Consider the following 21,590-nt stretch of genomic DNA (forward strand, 5'->3'; position numbering starts at 1 on the left):
AAAATTGTTGGAAGTGATTTCATATTACTGAAGATATCTTTTGTGACATGAACAACAAAAGGAAAAGACATTTCTGTATCAAACAGTATTTATTAAAACAATTACACTTACAAAAAAAAAATCATGATACTTAATGAAAAAGAGGGAGTTTGTGATCAGATGACAGTTGGCATAAAATCGTCAGTTTTGTGACATTTCCCCTCCTGATCCGAACAGGATTTACAGCCGTGAATTTGAATGTTACTTCCTGGTGGTATTCTGGAAAGGCATTTACGTGTGCTGAACTTCAGTTCACTGTATCATTTTATTGTTTCCTGTGTCCCGTCAGATGGAAGAAATGAATCATTTGAAGATGCAAACACAAGTATCACTGTGATAAGCACACGTCTCTGTTCGAGAGCTGTACATTTGTCACACAAACGTTTAAACACAAGCGTAATGTTCAAGAGTCTCGTTACGAGTGTCCTAACACTGGAAGTCCGGCTTCCCCGGCAGGATCCGGACAGACCTCCAGACGGGCCAGTCGGCTCTGCTCCAGCGCGATGGCCTCCGCCGAATGTTTGCATTTCTCTGAGCCGCACTGACAGGTGAAGTACTTGCTCTTGATGTCCCAGAAACGATCGCCGTAATCAAACCTGTCAGAGAGAGCAGACTCATAAAACTGCCAGGTGGAAAACAAATGGAACAGGATGCAAATACAGCCATAAATTCCTTGGGATCAAGACGAGACGTCAAAAGCCATGAAATCATAAAGCAATTAATGATTACACACAAATGTCATCTTATCTCTCACCCCAGTTCCTGTCCAGTGAAAATGTCTCTGGAGCTGAAGAAGGCGATGCGAGGGAAGCGCAGGTCCTGGTGCAGCATGAACACACGCACAGGGATGATGTTGGGGTCGCACAGGTGGTTTATGAAGCGGCTGATGTTACCATAGTATCGGGCATCAATACAGTACACTTCACCATCCTGTGAAAGACACAGTTATTACAGTTAACTAAGATAAAACTACTAAAAAACAGTTTTGGAATGAAGCTTTAAGGATTAGTTCACTTCAGAACTAAAATTTCCTGATAATTTACTCACCCCCATGTCATCCAAGATGTTCATGTCTTTCTTTCTTCAGTCGAAAAGAAATTAAGGTTTCTGAGGAAAACATTCCAGAATTTTTCTCCATATAGTGGACTTCACTGGGGTCCAACGGGTTGAAGGTCCAAATGTCAGTTTCAGTGCAGCTTCAAAGAGCTCTACATGATCCCAACTTCAAAATCGTCCGACATCATTATTTTACCTTTTATGTAAAGGGTGTTTGACTTAGTCTTTGCACGTTCACTTTGTAAACATTGGATCGGTACTTCCACCTACGTCACGCGTGACCTTTCCAACGTGATTATGTAATGCGTGGCGCATCACAGAGCAGTGCAATATGAGCATTTGTGGTTAAAAAGTATATCATTTTTATTTTTTTTAGAAAATGACCAATGGTTTCTCTAGATAAGACTCTTATTCCTCGTCTGGGATCATGTAGAGCTCTTTGAAGCTGCACTGAAACTGACATTTGGACCTTCAACCCGTTGAACCCCAGTGAAGTCTACTATATGGAGAAAAATTCTGGAATGTTTTCCTCAGAAACCTTAATTTCTTTTCGACTGAAGAAAGAAAGACATGAACATCTTGGATGACATGGGGGTGAGTAAATTATCAGGAAATTTTAGTTCTGAAGTGAACTAATCCTTTAAATAAAATAAATATTAGATGAAAAACAAACTACATGAAAATTAGAAATGTTTAAGTTGAAGCGCTAAAATTACTGAAATAAAATCTAAAACTAAAATAAAACTAAACAAAAACCTCTAAATATTAAGATTAAAAATAACACTTTATTTGTGTCCTTATTACATGTAGTTACTATAGTAATAACTATAAATTATGCATAATTAGATACAATTAACCCTAAACCAAACCAATCCTAAAGTAAGTACAAGTAGTTCATTAATGTTACTCAGTGCTTAAATGTATAATTACACTGTAACACGGACACCTTAAAATAAAGTGAACTAAAGAAAAAAAAAAAAAAAATAATAATAATAATAAAAATGACAAGCAATAGTGTCTTAGTATATCTGAGATACTATTATAGTTTTTGTTAATATTTTGAATCAGTTTTTATTTTTTTTATTTTTTTGTCATTTAAATTTTAGTAATTTTGTTGTGTTTAGTATTTTTTAGATTTTATTGTAGTTTTAGTTATTTTAATACATCAGGTTAAACTAAATTAAAATGAGAAATATTGCTTTGGCATCTAGCTGAAATAAAATCAGTTGCATTTTTTTTTTTTTTAGATTTTATTTCAGTTAACGTTTATTTTATTAAGTAACATTTTTTTTTTTTTAATGGTTTTATCTTCAATTTTAGTTTATTATAACAACCCTGAAAAGCACAGAACAAAATGACTAAAAAATTAAACAAATTAAAATGATAAAAAAAAATGTATATATTAACAAATTATATAATATGATTTATATAATACCAAAATAACACTGGTGAAAAGACAGAATTCAGGACACATTTCAATTAATTATATAGAGTCTGATGGCCTGATAGTGTCTCTCTGAGCACAAAATATTACTTACAATGTACATAGATGGTGTTTTTATATTGCATTGCATTTTCCATTAAAGCATGTGAATGACCACCATGCATGCCGGTTTTTTTCTTTTTCTCAAATTTCTCAAGTCAAAATGATCTGTATAGCACTTGTCACAACACACAATGCAAATCCAAAGCATCTTTAGAGAAAATCATGTTAATGTTTATAATATCTGCATGCCTTATAGTTGCATTTAGCAGATTAAGGCAGAACAATAATATAGTTACATTTTGTGTTGTGCAGTTGTGATTTGCTATACAGCATATATTGCTTTACATGATTAGACTGACTGTATGCAAGATATACTTATTCAAATTTGATTTAGAGAGCTGTGTGATAATATAGTTACATTTTACAAGCATCAAGCAAGCAGTTGAGATTTACAGTGAGGGTAAATAGTTTGTGCAAATTTGTGTCAGTTAATTGGCATCGTGTCACTCCTCTAGTAAACAGGACTGAAATCAGTGTCACTGCACCTTGTTGTCCAGATCAAACAGGTACGAATCGTCCTCCCTCACGTCTGCTTCAGCGTCAGAGATCAGCTCGCCAACATACCTGCAGAAATACACAGATATTACAGCAGAAACAACAGGACACCCTTCTGAAGAACAGATGGTTTGTCAAGCTTTTAGGAGGAGAACGATCTGAGAAACCCACTAAACCAGCTTTGCATTAAGCTCCTAAACAGATGCTTTGAAGGCTTTGCATGAATTCACATGGGAGAGAAACTTACTCGCAGATGAAACTTCCTTGAGGAATATCTTGAAGCGCTCTGACGCCCCATCCCATCTTCTCAGTGCGGTAGAGCTGCAGACGCACCCTGAAACACACAGAGCTTTTTAAAGGGCCCAACATACTTCAAGCCAAATTGAAGAACGAACTGACGTGATGCCATTTCCAACAAAACAGAAATACAGCGGTTACCCTGTGCAGCTGCACTTTAGAAACATGACAAGTTTGCATGTATGACATAAACATTGTCATAATTTATCAACAGTGGATCATAAACAATCATTTGCCATAAAATGAGCGGTATTCATTGATTGTGAACTGTTCTGAACGTGCAACAGTGCAACGTTTTGACTTTAAAACATTCAACGCTTAAGCTTAATCAAATCCTCGCCTTTTGAAGTTTAATGATCTCACTAAGCCATATCTCGATTCCTGGTTCTCTGTCTTTAAAATTAAGACCTCTTGAAATAATAATTAAGACTTTTCTTATACAATTTGATAAAACTGAATTTAAGACTTTAAGGACCCACGGGTGTTTCTAATGACCAGCTCATGCAAAAGCATCTTCCTGAGGTTCATTTGACATGCAAAACATTTCAATACAGCAGATTTATTCTGAAAATAACTTACTTAATTCCAGCTTGAACCACTCGGTTCTTGCAGGTTTTGTGGCAGGAACAGGCCATGTTACACTCGAAGATCAGAGGCGGCTCGATTTTATTAAACTCCTGAAGAAGGCGTTGATCCTGCCAGAACACATGCGTGCTGTTATACAGTCTTCAGTCACGAATATTAGAGCTTCTCATGGAGATGAAGCTGTATTTTACCTTATCGTACCAGCAGCGGATGCTGAGCTGCCCACAGAGACAGTTACTGGAGGAACAATCGTCTGTGCAGCTGCAGTGCTGAAACACACACATCACACATCTATAAAACCAGCTGTGAACACACAGGAGAAATGTGAGTTCATCTTATTATGAAGTACAATTTTAGATACTCAGTATTGTCACTGTCTTTGTTGGTTATACAAGTAACATTTAAAAAGTTTAAAACAAAAAGTAAACACTTAAAATTGTGGTGATTTTAACAAGCTTTTTATTTGGGCACTAAAGGTTTTTTTTTTATTCTCTAAGGGTTTTATTTTTATTTAATCACTTATTTTACTTTTATTCATTAATGACAGTAATGATTTGAGAACAAATTCTTTTTTAGTTGGTTCAGTCATAAAAAAAGAGTCTGCAATGATTTGAGAAACAGTCCGAATCAAAATTACAGTTGGGAAGTAATAGTTCATAACAATGATTCAATGATTAATTTACTGATACATTATTGTTCATTATTGTTGTTTAGGATCAGTAAAGTTGTTTTCATGTTTTTGAAAGAAGTCTCTTCTGCTCACTAAGGCTGCATTTATTTGATCAAAAATACAAAAAAAAAAGTGAAATATTTTACAATATAAAAGAATATTCTATTTGAATATATTATTGGTGTATCCAAAATGGTCAATGTTTATGATAATGTCTTTATTCATATTATTTCTTTTATTAATAATTCTTTATATATAATTATTATTCTTTTACATGAAATTTCATTTATATAACATTTATAACATCATGAGAGTGGCGTTGCCTGTCGTGGAGGGGTGAGGTGTCTAAGTCGCAACATCTAGCTACTGGCGTGCCTCAGGGCTCAGTGCTTGGACCGCTTCTCTTCTCCATCTACATTTTCAAGAAACAGCTAAAGGCGCATCTTTTTCATCAACATTTCACCCATTAATACTAACAATTACTATTCTATCTGTATATATATTTATGTTTTATTTATTAATAATAATTAAAAAAAAAAAAACTTGTACTTGCTACGTGTACTGTGCTAGACTAACTGGGACTAGTCACAGCACAAAACATAAGTTTAAGAGGATGTAAGTTTCCTGCATATATATTTATTGTTCTTATTTTGCTCTTCACTTTTCTGCTTCATCTCTTCTACCTCTCCTTTCATTCATGCATCCTTTGTCCTTCTTTCTCTATACTGTGATCTTCACAATCTTCATCCGTTAGATAACAAATATAAATATAATTCTCTCTTGTATTCTTTCATGTGTGTGTGTGTTGTGTATTTACTGTAGTGTTGAGTGGCACCTGCAGGTGTGTGATGTTGCGGTCGATGTTCATGGCTGATGTTTCGCAGTTCTCTGCGATGTATTTGTAGTCAGACGGACAGCCTTCATCGTCCACACCGTTAACACACGGGATGGGAACGTTCTCATAACCCTGAGCCACGTCACTATACACACACACACACACAAAAAATAGTTCAAAATAACAATAAATACTATACTGGTATATAAATACTACTAAAATCACACTGATACACACATTTCATTCTCAGCATTAGAGACACACACTGACCTGCATATGATCCTCTCCGTCCGTACGACGCGATTGGCGATTCCCCGACGCAACTTCCTGTTGATCTGCAGCGCCACCCAGACGGGCGTGTCACTGCGGGCGAGAGAGAGCGGCGTGTCGCCCTCCTTGTTCATAATGTCGATGTCAGCACCCCGAGAAAGAAACAGCCTGAAATAAAGACGCACAGGACATGTTAGATGAGCACTTGACACCAGAAACAGGCTTCCAGGCGGTGTGTGACGCACGTGACGCAGTCGGTGAAGCCCTCGCGCGCGGCGATGTGCAGCGGTGTGTCTCCGTGCAGGTTGACGGACGACAGAGGACAGCCAGCGTTCAGAACCAGTTCAGCGATCTCAGCGCTGCCCGCGAACGACGCCCAGTGCAGGCAAACATTCATCTCCTGTACAAACAAAACACACATTGGAAGAACACTTTATAATTAATATCATTCTTCTAGTCATGTCAAGTTGAGTGCCGTCAAATCAATTAGTCACGATTAATCGCATCTAACATAAAAGATTGTGTTAAAATACATATATACACACACATTATATATTTACAAACTTTTATTTTAGATGCGATTAATCGCGATTAATTGACTTGACAGCACTAAACCTCACTTTATAAAATAAATGTGAATTCATTGGAGAGTTAATATATAGTTAACCATAAAAAAATATTATTGTCACTTGAAATAAAACAACTTAACTCACAAAATATTAAAAAGGTTTAATATTTTAATTAAAAAATTGAAATAAGACAAAACACAACAAAATTACTAAAACTTTAACTAAAATTAAAATGATCCTAGATCATAAAATTGCAAAATTAAAATACATAATTTTAAAATAAAAACAATCAAAATAATTGAATCAAATCAGTGCAAATCAATTTAATTTTTTATTTTAGTTTATTTTATATTGTTCTATTTAGCTTTCATTTATATTTATTTCCGTTTTAGTAATTGTAAAAAGTAATTAATAAAAACGTAATTAATAAAAAGTAATTTTAGTTCTTATTTTCAACATTTTTTATTTTTGTTTAAGTTTTAGTAATGTTGTCATGTGCTTGTCATCTATATGTTTTTATTTTTAATATCTCTATTTAGCTTTAATTTATTTTTAATTCAGCTGTACTTTTAGTAATTTTATTACTTCAACTTAAACTTGTTTATTTCAATTAGTTGCCAAGGAAACACTTCTAATTTGTAGGTTTTAGTAATTCTGTTATGTGCTCTTGTCATCTTTATTTGTTTTTATTTTTTAATATCGCTATTTAGCTTTAATGTATTTTTATTTCAGTTTTAGTAATTTTAGCACTTCAACATGTTATTTTAGCTGCTAAGTTTCTAATTTTAGTTTTGTATGTGTTTTTGTCATTTTTATTTATTATCCATTTTTATTTTTTGAATATTTCTATTCTGAGAGACATCATAAAAGAGTGGCGTTGCGTGTCGTGGAGGGGTGAGGTGTCTAAATCACAACATCTAGCTACTGGCGTGCCTCAGGGCTCAGTGCTTGGACCGCTTCTCTTCTCCATCTACATTTTAAAGAAAAGGCTAAAGATGCAACTTTTTGTCAACACTTGACACATTAATACTAACACTTACTATTCTATCTGTATATCTTTTTATTATACATTTATTTATTAAAACAAACAAAAAACTAACTGGGACTGTCACAACACTAACATATTGTTGCCCTGTTGTTGGTTTGATTGCTTCTATTGTTCTCATTTGTAAGCCAATTTGCACAAGAGTGTTTGCTAAATGATTAAATATCAATGGTCAGAGGCTCACTTTGTCTCGGAGCGTGACGTCGGCTCCTCTGTTGAGCAGAGCTCGGATCACGTCTATATGTCGGTGTTCTGCGGCCCAGATGACGGGCGTCCAGCCGCCGCTATCCTGAAACACAGAGCTGATGTCAAACACCTGCAGCTGCAGCATGAGACGGACTAATGCGCTCAGAAACACACTTGTGCATTCAGATCCACTTGTCCGGTGCTCAGTAACAGCATCACCACCTCCAGGTTCCCCAGTTTGGCAGCGTGATGCAGGCCTGTAGATCCGTCCTCTTCCTGAACACCAAACACACCACATTCAGCACTGAACAGAGCATGACGCTCGCAACGCTAAGGTCATGGGTTTGATTCATGCATGAACTGTCACATGCACACCTTGAACGCAATGCAAGTGGCTTTGGATAAAAGCGTCTGCCAAATGCAAACATGTAAATGTAACTTCACACAAAAACTAGACAATTTATATTTATTGTTTTCTACAACTAGTAGAAGGTGGCTTGGGATGTGTGTGTTTGTGTGTGTGTGATTCTCACTGCATGATAGACGCAGGCTCCGCTCTGGATCAGGTATTTCACCACCTCCACATGATTGTTCACGATGGCCTCTAACAGAGGGGTCCGCAGGGTCTTGTCTTGGGCATCCACCTTAGCGCCTGCCTAAAATCAACCATGGCACAAAAGCAGGAATTTTAATAAACATTTTCCTCAGATACAAACCGAGACAAGGCCAGTACTCAGAAAACAACAACAACATTTTTCTGCAGCAGGGTTTCCCCAAACGTTTTTGTCATCCAACCCACTTTGAGCAAAAATATTGTCTTAAAGTCTCTGTGAGATTTTAAGTTAATGTTTCAATAATTTAACAACACATTCACAGTAAACATTTCATATATTTTGTGTTTTATTTTGATTGTTTTTATTCGTTTTTAATTTAACTTTTTTATTTTAGTAAGGGATTTATTTTAATTAATTTTATTTTAAAATTGTTTTTTTAATGCATTTTTTATAATTAAAATTTTTAGTAAGAGTTTTATTTTGCTCTCATTTAAAAATATTTAATTTTCAATTTTCATGATTCAATTAATTATTACTAATTTTATTTTGATTGTTTTTATTATAAAACTATGTATTTTAATTTTGCATTTTATGTTTTAATTTTTAGTAAGGGTTTTATTTACTATTTACTATTTATTGCTCTTATTTTAAAATTATTTAAAATTTTCCATTAAATCATTAATAACAATTATTTTATAATGATTCAATTAATTATTACTAATTTTATTTTGATTGTTTTTATTTTAATTTTTTTTTTTAAATTTATTCATTTTATGGTTTAATGTTTAGTAAGGGTTGTATTTTGATTGCTGTTATTTAAAAAAAAAAAAAATTACATTTTTTATTTGTATGATTAACATTTTTTTTTTTTTAAATTGCATATCTTAATTTAGCATTTTAAAAGATTTAATTCATTTTTACTAAATATTGTTTTGTTTTTTTTAATTATGGATTTTAATTTTACAATTTTATAGTTTAATTTTTAGTAAGGGTTTTATTTTGATTGCTCTTTTTTTAATTTTCCATTTTTTATGATTTTATGAATTATTGTCTTTTTATTAACTCACAAACCCCAGTTTGGGAAACCCATATGATCCATATAATCACTATAAGCAGTGAACTCTAGCGTGCGGTGGATGTTCAGAAGTCACTGAAGTGTGAATGTGGAGCTCACCTGTACGAGCAGGTAACAGACCTCCAGCAGACCTCTCTGGGCGGCCGCGTGAAGAGCGCAGCGTCGGTTCTGAGAGTCCGACTGATACGACGGGTCGATGCCCTCCACTGACAGAGACACAGAGAGAACATCAGATCTGATGCTGAGAAGCTGAACAGGTGTGAGACATGAACTCGAGAACACAGGTACGTACTGAGCATGAGCAAAACTCGCTGAGCTTCGCCCTGTTTGGCTGCGGGATACAGCTGACGGGGGTGAAACCGCAGCTTCTTCCTCCTGACCGACCGGAAAGAGCCAAACAGACCACATGACAATGACATCATCTTTAGCCTGAGTATGTTCAGAGAGGCATACTACCATACTGTTTTAGCATCAGTTCTGCACAATATATTTTAATTTTGTATATTCATAATTTAATTAATTATTACAGTGTTTTATTTTGATTTCTTTTATTTTAAAATTATGTATTTTATTATGCATTTTTATGATTTCATTAATTATTCCTAAGTATTTTATATTGGTTGTTTTTATTTCAAAATTATGTACTATTTTATTTTGACTGATTTATATTAAAATAATGTATTTTAATTTTGCATTTTAATGATTTAATTATCACTATGTATTTTGATTGTTTTTATATTAAAATGTGTTTTAATTTAGCATGTTTATAATTTAATTAATTATTATTAAGCATTTTATTTATTTATTTTTTACTTTTAAATTATATAATTTAATATTGTATTTTTATAAATTATTACAGTGTTTTATTTGGATTTATTTTAAAATTATGTATTTTAATTATGCAGTTTTATGATTTAAGTAATTATTACTAAGTATTTGATTGTTTTATTTTAAAATTATGTATTTTAATTTTGCATGTTTATAATTTAATTCATTATTAAATATTTTATTCCAATAGTTTTTTAATTATATATTTTTATATAATTTTGCATTTTTATGATTAATTAATTTGCATGTTTATAACGTAATTCATTATCATTATTTTGAATATTTTTATTTTAAAATGATGTATTTTAATTTTCTATGATTTAATTAATTATTACTATGTATTTTGATTGTTTTTATATTAAAATGTGTTTTAATTTTACATATTTATATTTTTAATTCATTATTAAGTCTTTTATTTAAATTGTTTTTTAATTAAATAATGTGCCTGTAATTCATTATCACCGTTTTTTTATTTTAAAATGATGTATTTTAATTTTTAATTTTTATGATTTAATTAATGATTACTAAGTATTTTAATTGGATTGTATTTATTTTAAAATGTTATTATTTAATTTAAAATAATTTAAAATTATGTATTTGAATTTGTTCACTAATTTTTTTAGACTTATATTAATATATAAACAATAAAATTAAATTTAAATAAATAAAATACATATTCATTATTAAATACATATTTATTTAATACCTATAATAAATATTTAATAAATATATTTATTTGATGTATGAATGTGGTCACCTCTCAGTGTCCTGTGTGAGAATGGCTCTCTGCAGCGCCGCCCTCCTGTCTCCAGGCGGAAGTGCACTGGGACAGACTGGCTTCCCATTGGGTAGGACGAGCGACGGTCCCACACTGTCCACCCCACCGTCACCCAGGGCGACCACATCCTCCTCCCCTCCTGGAGTGGCATTGGCCGGCTGAGGTTGCAGCTCCACCCCATTTCTTACATCTCCACGACAGCGCATCCTCGCGCTACATAAAACAGACATCAAAGACGGTTTTCAATCCAATATTTGTTCATTAGCAAAGAGAACAAACCTTTTTGTTTATTTGCAAAACTTAAATTTTAATCAGAGAACAAAAAAGTAAAGAGATCATATTTATTGAAGAGATCATATATTAGTAAACTATTTTAACTCACTTGATGGGCTCTCCCATCTTCTTGTCGTTGTTCAGCGCCCGTGATGTGGCGGCGAGGGCGGACGGGAGCAGGGAGGGTGTGGTGGTGGTGGACGAGGCGCTTGCAGTGACCACATTAGAGCCAGATGAGGGCGCTGCAGGAGGGATGGTGACCTCACGCGCCTCTGACGCATCCTCGCCGCAGTGAGGGCAAAACAGCAGGCCGACGCCCACTCCTCCACGGCTCCGCCCACCGCCCAGCACCGACACGCAGCCGCGGTGGAACCGATGAGTAATACGAACGTCCGGACAACATTCCAGAAACGTTCCCTGTGCCGATAAACATAATAAATTACTTACTAAAAGTTATTTATTTATTTAGTTACCTGTGTCACGTGACCATTAACAGACATGAGAGAACCGTGAACATGCAAATATGTTGTTAAATTACTAAAATAATAACTTAAAATCTCAGGAGAGCTTTAATTCAATATTTTCGGTTAAAGAGTTTTGGCTGACAAAAACATTTGAGAATCCCTGAACTAAAGCTTTTAAAAAACAGTTAAAGGGATCATTTACAAAAAAAAAAAAAATAAATAAATAAATAAATAAATAAAATAAATAAATATATATAAATAAACAAATACATAAAAACAGAAATATATATAAATAAATATAAATAAAAAAAATGTAGAAATAATTATGTAAATAAATGGTTAAATCCAGAAATAAATAAATAAATATTTATTTTTTTATTTTTTATTAAATATTTTGTGAAACACTACAAACTGTTGTATGGAAAAAAAACTATTTTTATTTTAAAATTATATACTTTAATTTTGCATTTTTATAGTTTAATTATTAGTGTTTTATTTCTTTTATTTCAAAATTGTGTATGTTATTTAGCATTTCTATGATTTAATTCCTATTAAGTGTTTTATTTAGACAGTTTTTATTTTAAAATGATTTACTTTAATTTTGCATGATTATAATTTAATTCATTATTATTATTATTTTATTTTTTTATATTTTTAATTTGAAAAATATTAAAAAATAAAAATAATTATGTATTTTAATTTTGAATATTTTATAATTTAATTAATTATTACTAAGTACTTTAATTGGGTTGTATTTATTTCAAAATAAAATGTTAAAATGTTACATTTTTATAATTTAATTAATTATAATTGTAAATTTTTTTTTTTTTTTTTGTTAAATAACAACATGCAACATGAGGGTGAGTAAATAATAAGTTCTTCCTGTAAGATGACTGCCGTGTTCAGAGACACTCACAGAGAGGCAGAAGTATCCGCAGCCGGGACAGCAGTGATGTTTGACCATGTGTGAACGGTGCGTCTCACACAACACCATCAGAGACACGCGGCTGGAGGGACGCATCGTCTCCCCCTTCACGATCACACTGGTACAGCCCACCAGCTGAAACACACAGAGGACGGGACGATCCACAGCAGAGAGACGGGTGAGACCAGCTTTAGTTACATAAATCCCTCTGTGACGAACACTTGCAGAAGCAGGACTCACCTCTCCGTTGATGCTCTCTATGGCCATACAGGTCCTGTTGGACCGAGCGCTGAATCCGTCCACACGCGGAGCCTCCATCCGGCAGCTGCACAGAGGAAGCTCCTCCAGACGCTCCGTTTCTGCATCACTGCCGTCTATACACACACACACACACACACACTCTGATATTAGTCAGAAATGTTTCTTGAGCAGCAAATCAGCATATTAGAATGATTTCTGAAGGATCATGTGACACTGAAGACTGGAGTAATGATGCTGAAAATTCAGCTTCGATCACAGGAATAAATTACACTATATATTACAGCTATTTTAAACTGTAATAATATTTCACTATTTTTGATCAGATAAACACAGGCTTGGTGAGCAGAAGAGATTCTTTCTTTCAAAAACAGTAAAAATCGTAATTATTCAGAGTGTGTGATGATTACACACCTGCGTGTGGAGAGAGAGAGAGGCTGTCGGCTGCTGAGATGTCCAGTGAGTCCAGAGGAACCTCAGTGTAGTCGGCCGCTGCCGCTGCGGATTCACCTGTCAAACAGACACACTGCTCACATCTACATACACCATCATCATCATCATCATCATCATCATCACCAGGTGTCTGTCTCACCTTTATCTGCCTGCGGCTCTCCAGCGGGGGGTTTGTCTCTCCCTTTACCCTTCCCTTGACGCTTCCATGGCGTCTCGTCTCTCTCTGCTCCTGCTTTCTTGTAAGCGGCGAGGGGCCGATCGGAGTCCGAGCTCTGAAACACAACACATACACTCCAGTTTATCAGTTAACCACCACACACACACACACACACACACATATATATATTTATATATATACAGTGGGTACAAAATGTATTCAGACCCCCTTAAATTTTTCACTCTTTGTTTTTTCAGCTGAAAAACACCCCCACAGCATGATGCTGCCACCACCATGCTTCACTGTTGGGACTGTATTGGACAGGTGATGAGCAGTGCCTGGTTTTCTCCACACATACCGCTTAGAATTAAGGCCAGAAAGTTCTATCTTGGTCTCATCAGACCAGAGAATCTTATTTCTCACCATCTTGGAGTCCTTCAGGTGTTTTTTCATGTGTCTTGCACTGAGGAGAGGCTTCAGTCGGGCCACTCTGCCATAAAGCCCCGACTGGTGGAGGGCCGCAGTGATGGTTGACTTTCTACAACTTTCTCCCATCTCCCGACTGCATCTCTGGAGCTCAGCCACAGTGATCTTTGGGTTCTTCTTTACCTCTCTCACCAAGGCTCTTCTCCCCCGATAGCTCAGTTTGGCCGGACGGCCAGCTCTAGGAAGGGTTCTGGTCCACAAGGGTGGAGGCCACTGTGCTCTTAGGAACCTTAAGTGCAGCAGAAATTTTTTTGTAACCTTGGCCAGATCTGTGCCTTGCCACAATTCTGTCTCTGAGCTCTTCAGGCAGTTCCTTTGACCTCATGATTCTCATTTGCTCTGACATGCACTGTGAGCTGTAAGGTCTTATATAGACAGGTGTGTGGCTTTCCTAATCAAGTCCAATCAGTATAATCAAACACAGCTGGACTCAAATGAAGGTGTAGAACCATCTCAAGGATGATCAGAAGAAATGGACAGCACCTGAGTTAAATATACGAGTGTCACAGCAAAGGGTCTGAATACTTAGGACATGTGATATTTCAGTTTTTCTTTTTTAATAAATCTGCAAAAATGTCAACAATTCTGTGTTTTTCTGTCAATATGGGGTGCTGTGTGTACATTAATGAGGAAAAAAAATGAACTTAAATGATTTTAGCAAATGGCTGCAATATAACAAAGAGTGAAAAATTTAAGGGGGTCTGAATACTTTCCGTACCCACTGTATAATATATATATACATACATATATACACACGCACACACACACATACATATATACACACTGGAATTTCTAACTTCAAACTTCGATAACATGGGGATAAATATATTACTACTGTAATACAATTGCTCTGTAAAAATAAAAATATTATAATAAGTATATTAATTATTTTATACTGCAGTAGTACAATTACAATACTTATGCCTTATTATCTTCATTTGCAAGAATGCAAGAACTATTTTTTAGTTCATTTTGTCTAAATATTGTGCAAAATGTCTTATTTTATATATATATATATATATAGAGAGAGAGAGAGAGAGAGAGAGACTTCCATTTCCATAATTTTTTAATTTTAATACAAAAAAAAATATAATATATAAATATATAGACATTTTTTTTATTTTCAAAAAGTTTTTATATTTTTAAAAATAATTTAAGGCCAAATTTATTAGTATTTTCCTTTTTTAATTTCCATGAATTTTTAAGTTTTAATAAATATATAAATAAATATTTATTTTTATACTTACCTTTTTAGTTTTCATTTACAAGATATTTAAATATTTAATCCTGCTTTCTAGATATTGCCATCGACCAATGAAAAAACAGTATCTGTGGAAATATTTTCCAAACATCCTGAAATTGTATGAAAATAAATCATTTTCACCTGATTGGTTAGAAACACTCACATGATCAGACAGATGCCCCTCCTCCAGCGTCTCGTCTGCCATCCCATCATCTGACTGCAAAATAAAAGCACAAGTGTCTCAGATCTACAGTGGCCGTCAGTCTCTCTGAATCATGTGATCGCAGTGACGTGTTCACCTTGCTGTCAGAGTAGATCAGGTCGTCTCCAGAGTAACTGTTGTAGAGCAGGTGGAAATCTTCCTCATCGGCCTCCTCATCAAGATCCTCCAGCCAACCACTGTGATGCTCTTTAGTTGCCGTGGCAACTGGCTCCACCTTCCCCATCGCTGGAGACGCGGTCAGCGGAGACTGCGAAAAACAAACACCAAAGTATTAATATATGCTAATATTACATTATGATAAGCAGTGGGATTATAATAAAACACACAGTCAGGTCTCTAAATTCTGACTGGATGAGCTACAATAGTCAATACAAATCGACAACTATATTGCTTAACATAGACTATCTATTATTATTATTATTAATAAGAAAAATAATATTAATTAATTATTATTAATTATATACTAAATTATTTATTGAATAATGCTCTCTATCTATCTATCTATCATATATATATATATATATATATATATATATATATAATGTGTGTGTGTGTGTGTTACCATATTGCTATGATAAAAACACAATTATTGGAAAAAATAATAATAATAATAATAATTATTATTATTATTTATTTAACTTAGTATCTTTTATCATATTACCATTACCAGTATTTTATAAAAATCAACCATCCATTTCAGGCAATGTTTAATAAATAAATTAATAGTAATAATAATAACTGCTATTATTATTAACAACAACAATTATTATTATTATTATTATTATTATAAAATTATTAATTTATTTATTTAATAAACACTGTTGTCTTTTATTGTTATATTAAAAGATAACAATAACATAAAATGTATTATTATTATTATTATTAATTTATTTACTGAACATTGGTTTCTTTTATCATATTGCCATTACCAATATTTTATAAAATCAACAATACATTTCAGGCAATGTTTAATAAATAAATAAATAAATAGTAACAATAACAATGACAATAAAAAACATTAAAAATAATGATAATTATTATTAATAATTAATACATTGGTATATTTTATCATATTGCTATAATAAAAGATGATAATAGCAATAATAAAAATTATTATTATTAATTTTGTTTATTTATTTATTGGTATCTTTTATCATAGTGCAATTACCATCATTTTATAAAATCAACAATGCATTCCAGGCAATGTTCAATAAATAAAATAATAATAATAATAATAATAATAATAAGTTAATTAATTTATAATTAAATGTATTTATTTATTAAACACTATCTTATTGTTGATAAAAGATAACAATAACAATCATTTAAAATATTATTATTATTATTAATTCATCTATTTATTGAACATTAGTATCTTTTATCATATTTCTATTACCAGCATTTTATTAGATCAACAATCCATTCTAGGCGTGATGAACAGTGATTTAACCACATTATATCTGCTTCACATTGTACAATTAACCATGTTAAAGTGCTGCACTGTCTCTGGTGGTTTATTGCTTTATTTTAAACCCGTCAGACACACATGATGTGCTGTTCCTCTCACCTCCGTCTGTGGCCTCAGCACTTTCTCTGGAGTTCCTGCAGGAGGCGCTGAGTCATCAGAGTCCAGACCCACCTTACGCTTCTTCACAGCTACGCAGAGAGAAAAACATTTAAACCGCAACTATTCACACGTCCAAACGAATTATACAGAATATGATTATGCAAGATTTATGACCTGTGTCTGCGTCTGTTTTCCCGCCGCTGATGGGTTTCTCAGGCGTAGCTTGTGCAATCGACTCTATAGACTTGATCTGCTCAGAAACACAGGAGAATCAGTTTCATTACATCTGCCCGACCTCACCGTGACTGTGTGTTCATAGCCAATGAAAGAACCTGTGGGAACGGAGGTCTGTTCATGGTCTTGCGTGCGCGGTGGACTTTAGCCGGAGGACTGGCTGAAGACAGAGATGAAGATGAGGAGGAGGAGGAAGAAGAGGAGGAGGAGGAGGAGGAGGATGATGATGGAGCCGTCTTATTGCCAGGACCGCAGACGCTCATCTTAGCTCTGCCAGACACCGGCGAAGAGAGGGACGAGGTGGAGGGGGACGCGCTTTTACCGCCACTGACTGTGAGGAGAGACACACACAACAAAATAACACAATCTTTTTGGGTTATGACAACATAATGAAACTATGTTCAACCAACAAACTACACTGGAAATTTTTCAGTTGATTATTCATAAAAATTTATTTATGTGCATCAGTTAAAAAAGTCACACATAGGTCCATAGTGGACAAAAATGTCAGTGCCAAAAAAAATGTTATAAAAATTTGAAGTGTTTGGGAGCACAGACTTAAATTTGGTCTCATTTTAGATTATTGTTGAAGTAAAAAAAGTTTAAAAAGTGAAACCAAAAAAATCTATAGAGGTTTAAGTTTATGAAAATGATGTATGAACATTATTTTATATAAAATATATATTTTATGAAACATGTTGAACATGTTGATCCAAATTTGAGGTTGATATCTCAAAAAATGAGCTTTCAGATTTTGTTTTGGCGCAGTACCAAATTTTCCCCATTAGATGCCAGCAAAACTCCACTGGTGCACACAGTGATTGAATTTGTGATTTGCAGTAGAGTTTTTCTCTCTCAAATTTTATAAAAAACACACTTTTTTTTTTTATTACACACATATAACCCACACTCTCACATCCACACCAACACACCCACACAATTATAGCTGCATAATTTATCCAGTTGGCTCTATAATATGCAGAAGCAGAAAACAAGAATAAAGCAAGTATTTGATTTATAGGCCAAACCTGAAAATAGTACAAATTTAAATTTTGAAGCCTTGCCAACAGAATGATAGCCTATTAACAAAGACTGCATCATTTTATAGTTAAATGGCCCTGGGATTAAAAATTGCAGTTTTAATGGGGACTTTTTTGTCCTTAAAGTCCTGAGAGGAACTATTTTGTGTTACTAGTGTAAAATAGATTTATTAAAGGAAATGGGGGTGAAATAGTAAAATTCCTATAAAAATACACACTTGTTTATGTAGTTGGCATTAACACAGGCAAAATGATCAAAAAACAAAACAGAAAAGACAAAAATGTTGACTAGTTTCAACATAATTCACTAGAGGTGGGAATCACCAGATGGTACCATATTATTGCAATACTTAACCCACGATATGATATTATTGTGATTTTAAACATTTTGCGATTTGCTGAGTATTGCGATAACATATTGCAATATATTACCTTTTTTCAACTGCAAATGCCCCAAAAGAAAACTTTGTCCACTTATATTTTTGTCAATTCAATTCACATTTTCATATGCATCTTCTTCATTCCTTCCTTGTTCAATATTATCACAGAAACTTGAGTTTAAATTACACACAATATTAAGTTGATCAATATTTTTTTTAACTCATCAAAAAAAGGTTGCAACTTAAAAGGTTTAATTAATATCAATAAATTAGTTTTATTTTTTTATCCTGCAACCATAAATTTAATAAAGTTGTGGTAATCAGTTCCCTGAATTACTTTTTAGAGTGTATGTGTGTGTTTAAAAAAAAAAAAAAAAAAACTTTTGTTTTTTTACTATCATTGACAACATATGTGACCCTGGACCACAAAACCAGTCATAAGTCGCACAGGTATATTTGTAGCAATAGACAACAATACATTGTATGGGTCAAAATTATCAATTTTTATTTTATGCCAAAAATCATTAGGATATTAAGTAAAGATCATGTTTCATGAAGATATTTTGTAAATTTCCTACTGTAAATATATCAAAAATGTATTTTTGTGAGTGGATATACATCGCTAAGGACTTCATTTGGACAACTTTAAAGGCGATTTTCTCAATATTTAGATTTTTTTGCACCCACAGATTCCAGATTTTCAAATAGTTGTATCTCGGCCAAATATTGTCCTATCCTAACAAACCATACATCAATGGAAAGCTTATTTATTCAGCTTTCAAGGGTCAAAAAACTGACCCTTATGACTGGTTTTGTGGTCCAGGGTCACATATATATTTTATATTTCTATTTAAATTTTCAGTTTTGCTCTGTTACTGCTCTTTTTTTGTTTTTTCGTGCTTTGGCATAAAACCATTATGATGCCAATAAAAAAACTGAATGATAAAACTAAAACATTGGAGCAGTAATTTCAGCTGTGACAAGTGACTTTATCACTGTTGCCGTGGGTTGATTTCATGTCTGCGGGTTGAAGTGACCCCAAATAACATGATATTTAGCCTCTGGAATGCAAATTTTACAAGGGAAACCCAACCAAAAATGCAGATTTTACCCCCCGGAAGTGCGACTGGGCTAGTTTTGAGGTAGTTTTGAGTAGCAATTGGGCGGGTTTTGTTGTGAAAACCTGGCAACCCTGCCTGTGACTCACCTGCGAGGGTTTTAGTGGACGCGGAGGGCCGTCCATCATCCTGAAGTCCCGTCAGATCCTCCATCTGTTTTCCCTTTACAGGTGAAATCGGCTCCGCTAACAGGACAAAAACATCACAATTAGAATAATACAGATTAATAGAGAAACACAGATCCAGACATTTAGGTTATTATTATAAATCTAAACAATTTCAATTTTACATGAATTTCACATGCTTCAAGTGAAATCAGGCATAAAAATGTGATAATGTGCAGTATTAATGATAGAAAAACTGTTTAATACATTTAAAACCTGCAATCTTATTGTATTTCTCATATAAAGCCAACCTAATCAGGCTGATGCTGATAATTTAATAAAAACTGTTATTGATGGCAATACCAAAATAATATTAAAGGGATAGTTCATCCAAAAATCATCATTTATTCACCCTCAAGATGTTCCAAATTTGTATGTTTTTCTTTATTCTGCTGAACACACACAAAAGATATTTGTACCCAAACAGTTGATGGTCCCCATTGACTTCCATAGTATTTTATTCCATACAATGGAAGTCAATGGGGACCATCAACTGTTCGGTTACAGACATTCTTCAAAATATCATTTTTTTTGCATGCGTGTTTAGCAGAAGAAAGAAAATCACGCAGGTTTGGAACAACTTGAGGGTGAGTAAATGATGACAGAATTTTCATTTTTAGGTGATCTATTCCTTTAAAGTCCTATGTTATACACCTGTACAATTGTGCACTAATAATAAAATGAAATAATCAAAACATTTTAATGAACTTTAGTACAGATACAGATGTGTTTGTGAAACCTGTCTGAAGCCCTGATATAATCTGCTTTCTAATCAAACTAATGCCGATACAGAAAAAGAGTGGCCGATCACTGATTTATACTGTGCATCAATTAAACACAGATATAAAAGAGTGACACCCTCACCTTCATGTTTGGATTGAGGAGAAGAGCTCTCATCTGATGGAGTCTGGAGCAATATAGTCAAAAACATTCAGTTAAACATGACTTATAGTCCATAAACACACTAAAATATGATCAACACAGACGGTTTCCAGTTTACAAAAACCTGCTGTTGTAACCAATAACAACAAATAAACTCAAGTTTTAAAGAGGAAACTTGGTCACCTTAAATAAATATGAAGTGACAGCAAAATATTTATCAATGTTTTATTTGCATTAAACTGATAATCAGAGGTCATAAACTTCAAATGCTTAATGTTTTAGCAGCACCAATCAGCTAACACCGTAACGCGTTTATTGGTTTAAACAGCAGCTGACAGGATCAATGCAAATATGTAATTAAGCACAAAAGCCGCATAACTTGTGCATGTTACAGTGATGAACTGAACACTACATGCTGCAACAGAAGCAGCATGTGAAACCATTGAATGAAAGCATCGTTATATCCTCCACTGGGGAATACACGTTCATAACGCAACCTTAAATATGCAGATGCACGGCTGTAATTAAGCATGCACGTGTAAATGTGTGTTTTATTGTGTGTTGTGTTTCTCACCTCGAGCGCGCGCTCAGCTGCCGACATCTTGCCGGATGCGCTTGAGGGGAACGGCAGCGCGCGCACCCGCCACTTTTGCTAACATAAAAGTCTGCTTCATTCATACAAATACTACTTTTATCTATATCGTATATTGTTTATATAGGATATTGCGTATTGTTTGACGTTTCTATAAAGTGTTATCACAAAATGTTTCCTCACGTCAGAAAAAAAAAAGTTTATTAAACAACGAACACGTTTAAATAAAATTCATGTATTCGTGTGACACTTTTACACGCGTTTACAACGTACTAATCTAGGCTTGCTGTTTTAGTATTTTTG

At 33.7% G+C, this 21,590-nt stretch overlaps 1 protein-coding gene across 2 annotated transcripts; it reads right to left on the reverse strand.

Moving 5' to 3' along the window:
• Positions 1-70: 70 nt before the first annotated feature.
• Positions 71-21,461, reverse strand: ehmt2 (euchromatic histone-lysine N-methyltransferase 2). 2 transcript variants are annotated; one of them, XM_051872470.1, is made up of 28 exons: positions 21,270-21,461; positions 20,678-20,720; positions 19,739-19,834; positions 17,210-17,442; positions 17,052-17,127; positions 16,878-16,966; positions 15,387-15,557; positions 15,251-15,304; positions 13,341-13,473; positions 13,163-13,258; positions 12,731-12,864; positions 12,482-12,625; positions 11,211-11,518; positions 10,808-11,041; positions 9,515-9,597; positions 9,322-9,428; positions 8,127-8,249; positions 7,768-7,869; positions 7,592-7,696; positions 6,039-6,193; positions 5,794-5,961; positions 5,524-5,668; positions 4,210-4,287; positions 4,013-4,128; positions 3,384-3,470; positions 3,127-3,205; positions 794-969; positions 71-635 (listed from the first exon to the last, which is right to left on the reverse strand). In XM_051872470.1, exons 1-28 carry the CDS (start codon positions 21,294-21,296, stop codon positions 455-457), a joined length of 3,543 nt encoding a protein of 1,180 aa, XP_051728430.1. In that variant the 5' UTR covers positions 21,297-21,461; the 3' UTR covers positions 71-454. The 2 variants fall into 2 exon arrangements, with proteins under 2 accessions (XP_051728430.1, XP_051728429.1); XM_051872469.1 differs by having other exon boundaries at positions 5,506-5,668.
• Between the last annotated feature and the right edge of the window lie 129 nt (positions 21,462-21,590).

This window comes from Ctenopharyngodon idella, chromosome 19 (assembly GCF_019924925.1).
Source record: "Ctenopharyngodon idella isolate HZGC_01 chromosome 19, HZGC01, whole genome shotgun sequence".
In the NCBI taxonomy this organism is placed as follows: domain Eukaryota; kingdom Metazoa; phylum Chordata; class Actinopteri; order Cypriniformes; family Xenocyprididae; genus Ctenopharyngodon; species Ctenopharyngodon idella.

Bases quoted from the DNA above. Each gene is read 5' to 3' on its own strand.
- ehmt2 (XM_051872469.1), bottom strand. From the start codon at position 21,296: ATGTCGGCAGCTGAGCGCGCGCTCGAG. The intron at 17,128-17,209 runs GTTCTTTCATTG...GTTTCTGAGCAG, and splicing joins ACAGACCTCCGTTCCCACAG to ATCAAGTCTATAGAGTCGAT. The intron at 8,250-9,321 runs GTGAGCTCCACA...GGTTGATTTTAG, and splicing joins TCTGTTACCTGCTCGTACAG to GCAGGCGCTAAGGTGGATGC.